Source organism: Triticum aestivum, chromosome 7A (assembly GCF_018294505.1).
Source record: "Triticum aestivum cultivar Chinese Spring chromosome 7A, IWGSC CS RefSeq v2.1, whole genome shotgun sequence".
NCBI lineage: Eukaryota > Viridiplantae > Streptophyta > Magnoliopsida > Poales > Poaceae > Triticum > Triticum aestivum.
In genome coordinates, this window is record NC_057812.1 from 552,941,449 (window position 1) to 552,956,825 (window position 15,377).

The 15,377-nt window shown below is 46.1% G+C and overlaps 2 protein-coding genes and 1 non-coding gene across 3 annotated transcripts; all 3 read right to left on the reverse strand.

Annotated features, from left to right (window-relative positions):
- Positions 1–3,445: 3,445 nt before the first annotated feature.
- Positions 3,446–3,517, reverse strand: TRNAP-AGG (transfer RNA proline (anticodon AGG)). The gene has a single exon. It is a non-coding gene; the product is annotated as a tRNA-Pro (tRNA).
- A 517-nt stretch (positions 3,518–4,034) lies between these two features.
- Positions 4,035–5,089, reverse strand: LOC123154257 (protein MKS1). Its single transcript, XM_044573029.1, has one exon. It carries the CDS (start codon positions 4,953–4,955, stop codon positions 4,332–4,334), a length of 624 nt encoding a protein of 207 aa, XP_044428964.1. The 5' UTR covers positions 4,956–5,089; the 3' UTR covers positions 4,035–4,331.
- An 8,548-nt stretch (positions 5,090–13,637) lies between these two features.
- Positions 13,638–14,856, reverse strand: LOC123148172 (DNA-directed RNA polymerase III subunit RPC6-like). Its single transcript, XM_044567536.1, has one exon. The coding sequence runs from the start codon at positions 14,712–14,714 to the stop codon at positions 13,923–13,925; it is 792 nt and encodes a 263-aa protein (XP_044423471.1). The 5' UTR covers positions 14,715–14,856; the 3' UTR covers positions 13,638–13,922.
- Positions 14,857–15,377: the final 521 nt, after the last annotated feature.

Sequence of the window (15,377 nt, forward strand, 5' to 3'; positions counted from 1 at the left end):
TAGTTCCCAGGGGGGGTCCGGTAACCCTCCGGCACTCCGGTTTTCTCCGAAATCACCTGCAACACTTCTGGTGTCCGAATATAGCCGTCCAATATATCAATCTTTATGTCTCGACCATTTAGAGACTCCTCGTCATGTCCATGATCACATCCAGGACTCCGAACTATCTTCGGTACATCAAAACACATAAACTCATAATATTGATCGTCACCGAACGTTAAGCGTGCGGACCCTACGGGTTCGAGAACTATGTAGACATGACCGAGACACGTCTCTGGTCAATAACCAATAGCGGAACCTGAATGTTCATATTGGCTCCCACATATTCTAAGAAGATCTTTATCGGTTAAACCGCATAACAACATACGTTGTTCCCTTTGTCATCGGTATGTTACTTTCCCGAGATTCGATCGTCGGTATCTCAATACCTAGTTCAATCTCGTTACCGGCAAGTCTCTTTACTCGTTCCGTAATGCATCATCCCATAACTAACTCATTAGTCACATAGCTTGCAAGGCTTATAGTGATGTGCATGACCGAGAGGGCCCAGAGATACCTCCCCGATACACGGAGTGACAAATCCTAATCTTGATCTATGCCAACTCAACAAACACCATCGGAGACACCTGTAGAGCATCTTTATAATCACCCAGTTATGTTGTGATGTTTTATAGCACACAAGGTGTTCCTCCGGTATTCGGGAGTTGCATAATCTCATAGTCAGAGGAACATGTATACGTCATGAAGAAAGCAATAGCAATAAAACTAAACGATCATATATGCTAAGATAACATATGGGTCTTGTCCATCACATCATTCTCTAATGATGTGATTCCGTTCATCAAATGACAACACATGTCTATGGTCAGGAAACTTAACCATCTTTGATTAACGAGCTAGTCTAGTAGAGGCATAATAGGGACACTTTGTTTGTGTATGTATCCGCACATGTATTAAGTTTCTGGTTAATACAATTCTAGCATGAATAATAAACACTTGTTATGATATAAAAAATATAAATAACAACATTATTATTGCCCCTAGGGCATATTTCCTTCAAGCCAGTCATTGCACGAATGTCCGATTCAGCATATTTGACCCGTTCGATATGGGTCTTGCAACAGAAAAAAGAGTGCATCGTGCTCCGCTTTCGATCTCGGTTCCTCCTTCCTCGTGGGAACACGGCGTTGCCGCCCCGGCCTGCAGCAGCCGCTCACGTCTTGCCGGTCCCCGCCCTTGTCGCCGGTCGCCGCTGGTTGCCGCCCCTCATTGTCGTCGTCTCCCTGTGTTTCCTGCCGGACTCTCGAGCCATGCATGGATGTAGCAAAAAGCTTCGCTTGTCGTAGCAAAACGCGAAGGCGGTTGCAACAAAAATGTTGGCTCCAGCACAATTAAATGACGGTTCCAGCAAAAAAACTCAGCAGCAGAAAACCATGGCTCGGAGACAACACCGGTATTAGCGAATCTTTGTGTTAGTTCCAGCAAAACCAAAAACATTGGAAGCAAAAATGCAAAAATGGGGCCTTTGTGGAAAGATGTTCTAGCAAAAACCAAAGACACCATTGGTAGCAAAAATTCAAACTGGTTCCAGCAAACCAAAACACCATTTGTAGCAAAAATGCAAAATTGGGTGTTCTTCTAGCAAAAAGCGAAAGCAGCAGTTGTAGCAAAAATTGAAGCTGGTTCCAACAAATCAAAACACCAGTTGTAGCAAAATGCAAAAACTTGGCATCGGTACTAGCAAACCAAAGCGCCCATGGTAGCAAAAATTAGTGCTGGTTCCAGCAAACCAAAAAACGGTGGTAGCAAAAATGTAAAATTAGCCGAGCATAAAAAGTGCCTTCGCTTCCGACATCGCCATGTTCCTAGCTCGGCCCGCAAGCAATTGCAGCACGGCCATGAGCCAGTTCCAACACCACCATGAGCCAGTTCCAGCAATGGGCGTCGTCGAAGTCGAACCACCGGTGGGCTCTCCTGTGCACGGCGCCGATGGCTTCTCCCGTCCACAACACCGGTCGACGCCCCGTCGTAGCACCGGTGCTGAACCTTCATGGCAGTTGCTGTTGGACGGTCGTCGAAGCCCCGCCCGCTTGTGGCAGCACTGGCTGCTTGGGGTGGAAAGAGAGGGAGAGGTGGGGAGCACCGGTGGTGAGGGAGGCGGAGGAAGGAGAGGGAAAGGTGGGCAGCGCCGATGGGGAGGGGAGGTGGAAGAAGGAGAGGGAGTGGTGGGTAGCGCCCTGTGGGGAATTGTGGCCGCAAAGCTCTGGAACGAAGGAAGAAGATAAGGGAAAGGGGCAGAGCGGTGCGGGGCCCCACGGGATGCGTGGGTGCGTCCGGCGCAAGTTTCAGCCGGTGCACCGACTGTAAACATTTACCTACTACTATCCGTCTAACCATCGAACCACATGTTGGTTCGCCATGTAAATCGAGTTTGAGGGTGAGCATTGGACTTGGACATGCCCTAATTCCCTTCTTTAGATACGAATTGTCCTGACGCTAGCTGCAGGTTAAACGTCAACACGTTGTTAAGGATGCCGCTAGCCCTAATTGATAATCTCTGCCTGTGCGCACCACCTCGATTTTGATAGTGGGTGCATAACAGGTGTGGGAGTTCATGCCGCAAAGTATAAAGTTCAGATCAGGGGACGGTTGGTTTCGGTCATGTGTGAAGAGCTGCTGCCTACGACTAGCGGAACCATGTTGCTGTCCCAAGTTCACATCCCTGTAAACTGGTGGAGAGCATCTGCATTTTCTGTTGTAGCAACAGTTGGGCAGGCATTCAAGCACTTCTCTGTAAATAAACTGGTGATCAATCCATTGTCAATGGAGCCGCGTTGGGTATAGAGTATAGCTGTATAGACATTGCTGAACAGCTTGGATTGATCTCCACAAACTGTATCTACGAGGCAAATTGTCTGCCTCCGTTCCCAAAAAAAACTTCACAAAGTATGAATCAACCTGTAGTTGAGTTGGTTAGGTGGACAGTGGTATCCCCAATCCACCAGGGTTCAAATCCTGGTGCTCGCATTATTCCTGAATTTATTTCAGGATTTCCGGCAATGCGCTTTCAGTGGGAGAAGACGTTCCCGTCGACGACGAGGCGCCTACGGTGACTTCGTAAATCTCAAGATGATATGTTGGCTCAGTCTCTCGGAGGTGCTCATAGGAGTAGGGTGTGCGTGTGTGCGTTCATAGGGATGAGTGTATTCACGTGTATATGAGCGCTTGTGTTTGTACTGATGCTAAAAAAAACTTCACAAAGTGTTCAATTCTATTGCAAAGTCCAAACGGGAGGCAGTAAATAAATCGTTGCAACGAGCCAATTAACTGCCCTCGCAAAAAAAAGGAAAAAGCGAGCCAACAACTGCTTTCAGTAAGCTGGAGGGGAAGTTGAAGGGAGTAAACAGAAGATTTTGTTTGGGAAGGAAGAAAAAGAAATAAAATAGGGGCATTCCGAGAATTGAACTCGGGACCTCTCGCACCCTAAGCGAGAATCATACCACTAGACCAAATGCCCTTTGGGGTCTACTATTACTGTGTCCTAGTATTAGAAACTTGCTGCAAGCCTGCATGGACCTGTTTGTGATCCCTTGAGTAATTAGCAGAAGGCATACCTAAGATCGTGAGCAATATCATCAATTCTAATTTTCTTAGAAAACTGCATTTATGCAATATGTAGTCCTTCTTAGTGTATAACCCCCTCATGGCTCAGGTCCAAGGCCTCAACAGAAAGACTAATGCCGTAAACCATTGCAGGCCAACTATAAGAAGAGTAGAAATATATACTTAATTTCTTGGAGTATGCGGTGATCAAGCTGTAGATCACCGTATATCCGGTGGATTAAATACGACATTCTTAATTTCTTGGAGTAGCTAGAAGTGGTTCGCATGTACACGATGAGAATGGAGTGGAGTCCAGCTAGCTAGTAAGTCAAGCACCAGGATATATTGCATTTCTGCATATATGTTTCTCTCAATTCAAGCGCCTAATGCATTATCAATTATATACAACTTGCAGCACCAACTAAAACGAATCAACAAATAAATCAATTTCATATCTCATGGTTATTACAATTAATGTACAGCAAGAACTGCAAACAAGCGGGTAAGCAAAATCAAAATCAAACACATAAAATGAAATCCTGCAAGAACCTAGACTATTTAATTTACAGCTTGCCGAACCAGCCTAGACAACACCGGGCCAATTTGATCATCTCGTGTGAGGCGATCGAGCGAGCGAGCATGCGTGTTCATCATGCAGAAACCCTAATGCACAGTATTGAGTTGGTAAGACTTCTGACCATGTCGCCGTCGGCTGAGGGTTGACCCGATCATTGCTGCTGGGACGAGAGCGGCCCGAAGATGTCGAGGAAGCCGGACGGCGAGCCGAGCGCCGACGCGCCGCCGGGGCTCAAGAAATGGTCGCTGGTCTGGTGCAGCCACGGGGAGACCATGGGCGCCTCGCCCTTGAGCGCCCCGCCGCGGAGCGGGCTGAGGTCGTGGAACAGGAACCCCGTCGTCGGCGACGGCGACGGCCCCGCCCACGACGGCGGCACGTTCTGCTGCTGCTGCTGCTGCCTCGTGGCCGTCACCGAGACGGACACCGCGGGGCCGGGCCGGTTGAGGGCGCGGGCCTTGACGCGCACCGGCTGCGCCGCCCTCCCGGCCCTGTCCGCCGCGGTCCTCGGGGAGGACGACGACGTGGACGCCCTCTCCCGCCCGTCCTCCCCGGCGACCTCCGGGCCGGTGAGCCGCTGCACGAGCGACATGAACTCGTGGGCCTCCACGTGGATCACCTTGGGGGACACCATGTAGATGATGACCGGCTTCCGGTTCTGCTGCTGCGCCTGCGACGACGGCGCCGGCGCCGGCTTGCCGATCTTGCGCGACGCGCCGTGCACGCCGAGGGCCCTGTGCCGGACGTCGGCGTTGTCGTAGCTCGTCGTGGTGGCCATAACAGAAGGGCGCGCACGGGCCGGCGACGACGACGGACAGATAGCTACCGGCCGGGGGCAATGGATAGGTGCGACTTTGGGGCAGGCAGGCGGACGCGGACGATCTGAGGGGGACAGCAAGAGGTTAAACGTACCGATCTTCTATCATCCGTGGGCGCGGAGTGGCTTATATAGCCATGGACAGCGTCCTCGCCTCCGGGCGTTTTAAAGGCGAAAATCGAATGAGACAAGAGTGGTGCGGCGTGGCACGTGCCTCGTGTTCCATCCTGTGTGGTCGCCTCTCTCCGCAGCCCTAGTTGTGCTCTATCGTCGTCGACACATGCATCATCTCTCTTTTTTTACTGCTCGAACAATCCCATTTGAAGTGCAATACCCCAGCTTTATTTACAGAGAAATATGATGTTTGGTAGTTACACGTTGCCTTTTGTTCAAGTCAATTTTCATTCTTCAATTTTTACTCTACGGTGTTGTCACCCCTTTGATTCACATGAATGGATGGAAGGACTAGAGGATACTTTTCTCCCATCTCAGCTTCAAGACAGAAGTAAATGAATGAAAAAGTCGACTCACACGGTCACACCTCGTTCCAAAATTCATGCGCACAAGGAAAAGAGACATACCATGTTGGGACCTCATTAGCTCTAGATCAAGCAAATACTCCCTCCGTCCCTAATATAAGACCTTTTTTGACACTACACTAGTGTTAAAAAATGTCTTACATTATGGGACAGAGGGATTTATTTTTGGATCAAGCAAATAGTTGTGCCAAGAAGGAAGTTTTAATTTCTCCACAATATGGACGTCTTCACAATTCATGACGTATATTTTTTTTTCTACAAATTAGGCGTCCAACCTTGTAGGGTTCTTTTTCCAATCCTCTATTCTACACATGTATTCCTATCTTATTTTTACAAAAAATATATAAAATTCTCCATTTCCCTATCCTATGAATCAGAGGAGTTCCTAAAAAAAAGGGGATTTGGGTGTCCAGCACTAAAGGAAACAAAATACCAGTCTCTTAATTAAGTGGTGGTGGGAGCTTGAGAAGCAGAATGGCTTGTTGCAAGGTATAGTGAATGTTGTGTATTACTACCATAATAATATTGTTGCATTTGTTAAATTTATATTATCCAATTCCCCCGATTGGATAGCCATCATGAAGTCGGAGATTTGTACGGTTGGATGGAGGGTGGCATTGAACAACGGAAAAATTGCTAGACTCTCGAAATATATCATGCGTGATAATGTACCTTGTACTTGTTGTGAGCAACATTCTCAGTTATTTGGAACGTTCGATGTGCAAGAGCGCGCTGTTTATCAATCATCTACTATGTCCCTTGTCTTTCTTTCAGGAGAAGCTTGTCTCATGTCTCGATTCAGTTAGCAATGGAAGGACTTGTGTACCAATCAATGTTCTTCCTTGATATAATAATCATGATGATACAAATTTAACTTTTATAGTAAGACCATGTACCAATTGCTGGAGAATGACCTTGCCGGGACAAACTATAATTGGATCTCGGAAGCTAAGACCCCCTTCCTTCCTCTTAAAATCCAAATCTTCCTTTGGCAACTATTCGAGGGTGATATTTTTACTAGGGACGTTATTAGGAAAAGGTGCTGGCATGGGAATCCTATATGTTCCTTGTTTCTTCTGGGTTTGTTTTTTATATTCATATGTGTACTAACTTGGTCTGGCAATTCTATATTTGGTGCTACATATATGTGTTTTTCCTGTAAGTGTGAAATCTAGTATGTTGTTGTTCTCTAGCAGTTTGCTAGGAAATCTAGAATGTGCACAACAAAGTAGCATTTTGACAAAATCCTGATCAAACCTGCCTTTGAGATTGTGTCCTTTGCATGTTCGTATCTACTATGTTGGACAGATATTCGGAAGCGAGAAGATATGGACGCCTTGCCGCAAGGTGATGAAATGATCCTTCCAAATGGTGTGACCATGATGTGCATGTGCATGCATGGATGGGGTGATACTTGGATATCGGTTTGTGGCGCTCGACTGATTCCTCATGCTGGTTGTTGATCTAGATTGTGGACAATGTTCGTTCCTTTTACTTAGTCGATGTTGTGTTGTTGGTCCTTGCGACGCCCGTTGGCCAAGTAATTTCTGTTAAACTTTGTTCGCTAATACTTTGGTGTTTTCATGTTTTTCGCCTTTAGTTTATGTGCCAGTTGGGGCATACATCCCAGGGCTCAAACTTGCTTCTTCCTTTCCTGCTCCTTGTTGTTATTGTAAAAACCATTTACATAAATTTTAAAATAAAACTATTTACATTTCTTGAGAAAAACTCCATTTGAACAGCAACACCATAGTAATCTCCTAATGGCACAATGATACTATGTTCGAGAATATAAGGTGCCCATGCTTTTTAAGATTTAAGTTACGACCATAAACTTAATCCATGAAATATGGGTTATGTGTCATGAAAATAATATTATTAAATTCGTATTTGAAAGAAGTTTTTAACGGTGTAATTTTCAGTAACATGATTTGCGTGTTATTGATCTAGTTGATGATCAAAGTTAAATCTCAAAAAGTATGTGGGTCTCATATTCTTGAACGGACTATTTGGTAGCCACAACAGATCCTGCCCCCGAATGACGCAACAAACCTTTTGACAATGCGCATCCTCCCCGCGGGGCCAGCCCGCAGCCGCAGGAAGGATTGGGCCGACCAGCGGAAGGACGACCGGGCAAGGCGAGGTGGAGTGCTCCGGGCCACCAAACCACCCAGAAAAACCGATTTAAAAACGCAACTCGACGGCCCCTCGCCATTATCATATGCTCGCCGTCCACGTCGGCTGAGCAAGCAGAGGAGGGAGAGGCGCCCGTCGATGGTGGATTGGACGCAGACGCGGGGCACTTCACCTCGCGCCATTGGCTCCCCGGAACCGCACACAAAGTCAGCTCGCACATGGCGACGACTAAGGGATCGGGATCCGTCGCCCGGCTAGCTGTGGCTATCCCAGTGGCGGATCGCAAGTTGAAACATGCGTGCGCGTAGTTGTTTTTGCAGCAGGACGGCCGGCCGGCCGGCCGGCGATGGATCGCGCGGCGGCGACGTGGCGCGCGTGTTGGGGATTCATTTTCTGGCGGGGCCAGGATGCCATTGTGACGGACGTGCACGTAGCGAGGGGCGCGCGGGGGGTACGACGTTTCGTACGGCGGGGGGCGGTCAAGCACACGATCGGCGACCGTGGCGAAGGATGACGGCTTGACTTGACGGCGGAAGAGACGAGGGAGGAATTTCGGAGGACGGTCGTACGACGAGCTAGCGCATGCATGCATGCATGGCGAGATTTGAACACGTTTTTTCGCTTGCATTGCCTGCGACGGCATTCCGCTTCCTAGCTAGAGCCACTATTTAATTATGCCTTTGATCGATGGTGGCGAAGTTTGGACAAGATAGGGGTGTTTGATTAGGTTAGGTGATGAATTTACGGCCCAATCGTAGCCAAGATATCAACTAGTAAAACGCTTGACACGGTAGGTATCCTCTTTTAAAATGGTAATAAAAATGACGCATTTGACGTATACACCACGGATGGCTTGACCTTCGAAAGAACCACGCACCTACGAACGGGTTAATAAGGCGTGTAATATATATATACCGTGCGTCAACGTCACAGATGAGTGTGGTTCTGATCGATTTACCACCAAAAGCCAGGGCCCTTTTGGGTACCTTCGGGGCTGCTTCAATCTGTACGCGCGTACCCTACCGGCGGGCGCGCGGAGGCATCAGCAGGTAGAAAGCGCAACGTAGGACGTCTCTCTCACGGCCGCCGCCATGGCGCGCATTTCTCTTCCCCCCACCATCATCCGATATTGTAAATGATTCTGTCAGCGGCAGGGTTGTTGCAAACTTGTATTAGTAGCGATTGTTTCTGAGCTAGGCGCGCATATGATACGCCGTACGTCTCTTTCCCCCGGTTTGACAATGCGGGGCCAGCAGGGGACGTGGATTCGGCTAGGCGAGCACACAATAGAAGCCGTGCAAGAAAGCGTTGCGCGCAGCAGGGATAGATAGAGGAAGCCGGGTCGCGATGGGGTTAGCACGTTGCAATTTAATTAAGTAATAATCGCTTTTGAAGGGTTCCAGGAAGATACTGGATGCGCTTTCTATTTTGAAAAGGTGGTGCCACTGAAATGAATGATCTCTCGCCCGGAGGCTGATCGAGGTGGCCTTTCCGGTTTGGGTTAAGCTCCAAAAGGGATCCGCGAGGTTTCGCACGCAGGATCAGAAATGCGACGCGGGTAGCATATCGACAGTACAACCTGTTCGAGAACGTACCTGGGGCCGGACGAAACGTTCGGGGTCAATCCACCCCGGTGACTTTTGCCGGCTGCTGCATATTTTCTTTTGGGAAAAAAAAATAAAAATACTATCTGGCACCTGCAGTTTTTACATAAAGTTCTTTTTTTTCTTAAGGGTGTTTTTTCTTCCTGCAGTTTCTTGCGGGTGTGCTTACAAAAGGCTTTCACCTGCTACCTGACATTTAGGCCACGCACCACGACAATTCTTTAGTTGTAGCATGGCAATCTCTATCTTATAGCATGACAATTCTCTATGTTGTGACATGGTAATTTTCTGGACATGTGTGGCAGTTTTCTCTTTTGTACCATGGCAATCCTCTTATTTCTAGCAAGCATGACAATTCCTAAACATTTGTCATGACCTAATACCTAGCTATAGCCTGGCAATTCTCTTCGTACACAATATGGCAAAAACCTGAACATATGGCAAGTTTCTCTGGTTGCAGAATGGCGACTCTCTGTGTGAAACATAGAGCATCCAAGCGTCAACATGTATAGAACATAACTAAAGATGGTGTTTAGTCATGACTAAATTTCTGAGGTTGCATATCAAAGTTTCAGACTTCCAGTCAACTACTACAGGTGTAGCAAGCATAGAAACTCAACCGGAAATAAGGTTCCCTTAGACTACCAGTGAATGGATAGCTTGGAGCTGTCAACTGCCCGTCAAGAAAATCATGGAATACAAACAGCACCCTTGCAATGGGAGAGAACAGATAGCTGAAAATGAAGCTTATTAGCCTTGGCGTTGCAATTTTTGTATGCGCAGATATCTTTGGGTTACGCGAGTAAAGCAAGTGATTGCACAGAAAGATAATATACATCTAATGCACATGCAGAGCAAATGATAGCAGAAATCATAAAGTCGATACTGGTCAACCCCCATATCCTTGGAGATGCGAAATTGAAGATCAAGGGGTCCCAAGACTTGGCCTCAGACCTGAAGGAGGCTTATCTCACTCTTAAGTCCACATCAGTTTGAGACCCGAGAAACAAATATCAAAACTGCAAATACAGTATATGGCGAAATCATGATAGTCCTCACACCCCGCTTGGCATCGGTGTAATCCTGATAGTCCTATCTTACAAGCCACAAGCGATTTCCGGCCTGAAAAAAAAAAACCGCTGGGCGGAGATGTGTATCATATACCGGTCAGATACAAGCGTAATGGAAAACCAGAGTAAACATTACAGGCCCAAAACGGCAACCAAGCACGGTATTTAGAAGAGAAAAACGATAGCCCAAGACAAACGACCACACCTCACCTTTCCTAAGAATGCTTAATGCTACCATGTGCATACTTCTATATGTGTTGTTGAGCTTATCCTGACATATCCAAAACTTTCTGCTGCGTGAAGAACACTGGGTTTAATTTTGGGGTTCTAGTTTATACAGAACAAAAGAAATTGGAGAAAACTATTCTACCAGGGTAAGTTATAGAAACACTTTTCTACTTTGGATACATTATCTCCAGCACACCCCCCAGCCTCCATCAAGTTGACAAAGGATTGATGAAACTTTATAAAATTATGTTGACACAATAATAGAGGGATAGAAATATAAGAAACCTCTACAAGACCAAGTGTTACACAACTTGCTCAATATATGTAGTTTGAGGTCAACCAATATTACAGTGTAACCTCGCTGCCACCACCTTTTTTTATTTAGTTCTATTTAAATAAGGGCTTCTCTTCCCTTTTTCAAAGAGTCATTTTCCACGCTTTTCAAAGTATGATGTAGATGAATATAAGCAAAAGTACATTCTCATCCATGGCACAGTTGCGAATTGTGGTACAGGCAAGGATGTTCGGTCAAGATACCCTAGGTAAGGGAAGTTTCATTCTGAATAAGGGCTAAGTGAATTGTGGTACAGGTAAGGGCTAAGTGAATTGTGAATAAGGGCTAAGTGAATTGGCACTGAATTGTGGTACAGGTAAGGGCTAAGTGTACTATTGGACATTAAGCCTTTCCAGCTGAAGTTTCATTCTGAATCTGTGCCATCTGAAATATCAAACCCTAACTCTTGCTAGTTCAGTTCATGTTTTATGAGAAATACTTGCTCCAATTCACGGCTGGCATAAATGTTCTATGCATTAACAGATAATGGAGTAACAAAAGAGGATAAGTTCCAGTACTGGTTGTCACTTGTCAAGTCTTGGCCAACAAAAATTCCATTATGTGGCAGCATAGTTTTTCATATTTTGGTTAGGATGGAAATTGGCGCTGAATTAAAACATCCAATATCCACCTAGAGGTAAAAAGGAACATCCCCTTCCATGAAGAACTAAGAGTTGTCTACTAAGATTCTTCCTATTTGCTTATACAGCTCATCGGGTCACAAGAACCAAGCATCTCATATTCTCATAGTAAAAAGCCGATCCACAGTTTACAAAGAAAGTCACAAGGTCCATGGTAGCAATCAAATGAGAGGTTGATAATTAAGGTAGCTTGAACTTGGATCTTGTATAATTGACTCCAAATTGTCATTCACAGTTTCAGCTAGGCAAGCCAACTAATAATGTGTGAAGCATGCATGAAAATTAAGTCATTCAAATTAACAGACGTGGGCAGCAAACTTATACTTAGAATTCCACCAAGAGTAAGGATCACATACATCATAAGTAGCTAACCACATCAATAGATACACTCGCTACATATCATCCATAAACACTTGAATTGCTTTACAATCCAATAACTACACAATAAGCATAATCAACACAAGCTAAACCAGTTAGCAGTGCCAGCAACAGTAGTACCACCACAAAGTCCATCCAGAACCAATGTGTGGTGTCGTAAATCTGAACCAGAAAAGGCTTCACTAAATGCACAACAATAGAGTTCTGAAAGAGGATCACAGTACCTGTACATCATATGTGGGCAACTAGGACAAACACCTTGGCCATAAGCAGACTAACAAAATATATAACATATATGAAGGTTGTGAGCTGACCAAATTTTAGTCGAAATTCAGTCCCAACTAAATTGAGCAATGCGGATAATATAGGATTCAACCATGGGACATGGCGTATAATGATTATTACTGTTATAGGGGGATTCAGCTGCAGTACTTGCATCTGCACTGAACACTTGGCAAGACAAATTTTCAAACATTTAAGATATGTACCATTAGACATTTGGTATGTTGTTATTGAAGAGACTTCTAAAGTAACTGCAAAGTGCAAACAATACACAATAGCTCTGTAACTGATATTAGTATAAAAATCCTCAAATAAGGTATGCACCTGGCATGACTACCACATCCCAGACCACATAAACAATACCATATGATCGGAAGCGCAGCAATCCCACAAGTGTATACTAACGATGGTTCACCAATCCATCCCAGCACAATTCACAGGGCTCACTGACTAGAAGTCCATCTGCAGCCATTTCTTGTAGTAGACACAAGAAATTGACTCCAAATTGTCATTCACAGTTTCAGCTAGTCAAGCCAACTAATAATGTGTGAAGCATGCATGAAAATTAAGTCATTCAAATTAATAGAATTGCGCAGCGAACTTATATTTAGAATTCTACCAAGAGTAAGGATCACATACATCATAAGTAGCTAACCACATGAAAGAAACACCAGATAAACTATTCCTAGTGTAGATGAGAGATACACACTAAACGGTCAACAATCATGGACTGTCATTGTATGCTAGAAAGCGAATTCATACCAGTGTTCTGTAAACCACCAATTGGCATGCAGTGAAATGGGACAGGCCTGAGTCCAGACTTCTTAACCCTTTCATTATTAATAGACAAACAAATTATGTGAATACTACATAACCGGCCACCAATTAAACAATCCAACACAGAAAGGTATGGAATATATGTCTTATTATTGCACAAAGTATCCATTAATTACATTGGTAAGGATCTACATCAATATATAGACTCGCTACATATCATCATAAACACTTGAATTGCTTTACAGTCCAACAACTACACAAGAAGCGTAATCAACAGAAGCTAAAACCAGTTAGCAGTGCCACCCACAAACACCATCCAGAATCAATGTGTGGTGTCGGAAATCTGAGCCAGAAAAGGCTTCACTAAATGCACAACATTAGAGTTCTGAAAGAGGATCACAATACATGTACATCATATGTGAGCAACTAGGACAAACACCTTGGCCATAAGCAGACTAACACAATATATAACATATATTATGAAAGTTGTGACCTGACCAAATGTTAGTCGAAGTTTACAGTCCCGACTAAATTGAGCAATGCAGATAATATAGGATTCGACCATGGGACATGGCGTATAATGATTTTTACTGTTATAGGGGGCTTCAGCTGCAGTACTGCAGCTGCTTGTGAAGCTGCACTGAACACTTGGCAAGACAAATTTTCAATCCATTTAAGATATGTACCATTAGGCATTTGGTATGTTGCTATTGAACAGACTTCTAAAGTAAATGCAAAGTGCAAACAATACGCAATAGCTCTGTAACTGATTATCAGTATAAATACTCAAATAAGGTATGCACCTGGCATGACTACCACATTCTAGAGCACAAAAACAACACCATATGATCAGAAGTACGGCAATCCCACAAAGTGTATACTAACGACGATTCACCAACCCATCCCAGCACATTTCACATGCTGAAGAGGGCTCCCTGCCTAGAAGTCCATCTGCAGCCACTTCTTGTAGTAGACGCAAGTGGTTGGCGAGATGACCCCATCCGGCGAGCACTCATCGATCCTGGGACAAACCCCACATGGAATCCCTTCTATCATGCCGCCCTGCGGCGCGCCACCCCGCCGGTAGCACACCCTCCCGGCTCTGACAGCGCTAAACTCCCCCTCCCCTGTGCTCCTGCACTCCTCCAGCACCCTGTCAAGCGCCATGGTCTGCAGGATGTCCCTGATCTGGTCGATAGCGTACCCTGCCCTGGGGTCTTCCCTCTCGACGCCCTTGTGGACCATGTCCGGGGTGGCAGCGCCGAGCCTGTCAATCTGGTCCAGGCACCTGCGGCGCACGGCCGCCACGGCGTCGGTATCGAGCTGGCCGTTGTGATACCAGGTTCCGCCGGTGATCTCGGGGGAGGGCTCGATGCGGGCGTCCATGAAGACCTTCTTCCCGCGGTGGCGGACATCCGTGACCTCCTTGAGGATGCCCCGCTGGACGAGGGCGCGGGTGAGCTTGGTGAGGGTCGGGGCGGCGAGCTTCATCGCGTAGCGGATGTCCTGGCTCCACATTCCCTTGTTGCCCGCCTCGTAGATGCGCTTGTAGACCTCCCGCTCCGGCCCCGGGAGGTTGTTGAGGATGGAGGCAGGCAGGATCTCCGGCGCGGAGGCGGGGGCGGGGGCGGGGGCGGAGGTGGATTTGGAGGCCGGAGAAATGACGGGCTTGGCATCCGGTTGGGCTGGCATGCCCGAGGACGGTTCCAGCGGGCGCTTCCGCGGCGGCATGGCGGGGCGACGAGGAGCCGGCGGCGGCGGCGGCGGTTGGGTTTGGAGGAGATGAAATCGTGGGGGTTTGGCTGGGTCGCCGTCGGGATCCCACGGTTCCTTCACTTCATCTGGGCCTTCTAGCTGAAGATAGAGGCCGAGTGGAAAGACTAGTCGAGAGAATTTGTGGGCCGGACAACTGAGAAAATACTCTGAGCTTCCGAAAAGAGCATTCTCCAAATTTCATATATGCGTAGATGCGCGAATACATTCTAAATATGCCACGTTGTAAAAAAAATGTTTTCATCCATCGGCTTTCCGAAAAACTAGCGAGCTAAAACATAAAATAGTAGTGCTCTTAATTTGTAATCACAAAAATGTATCCGTTTCATCTACGTATGCATGTGCATGCAAGGTTAAAAAAAGTATGCAAGTTCAAAAAAAAAATATGCAGGTGCATTTTTGGAACTAAGTGTTGACGCATTGGAGTGCTTGTAGTCATCACTAGATGGTCTACGAATTTGGATGTAATTTTTATTATTTTAGTATTATTTGTACTATTATGATTAAAGATGAATAGATCGAAAGTTCTACCCCAAAAATAAGTGTTGATGCATTGATTATTTTTTAGAATTGCCTGAAATGCAGAGAGAAGTTCTCTTCAAGAGCATCACACTTCTAAAA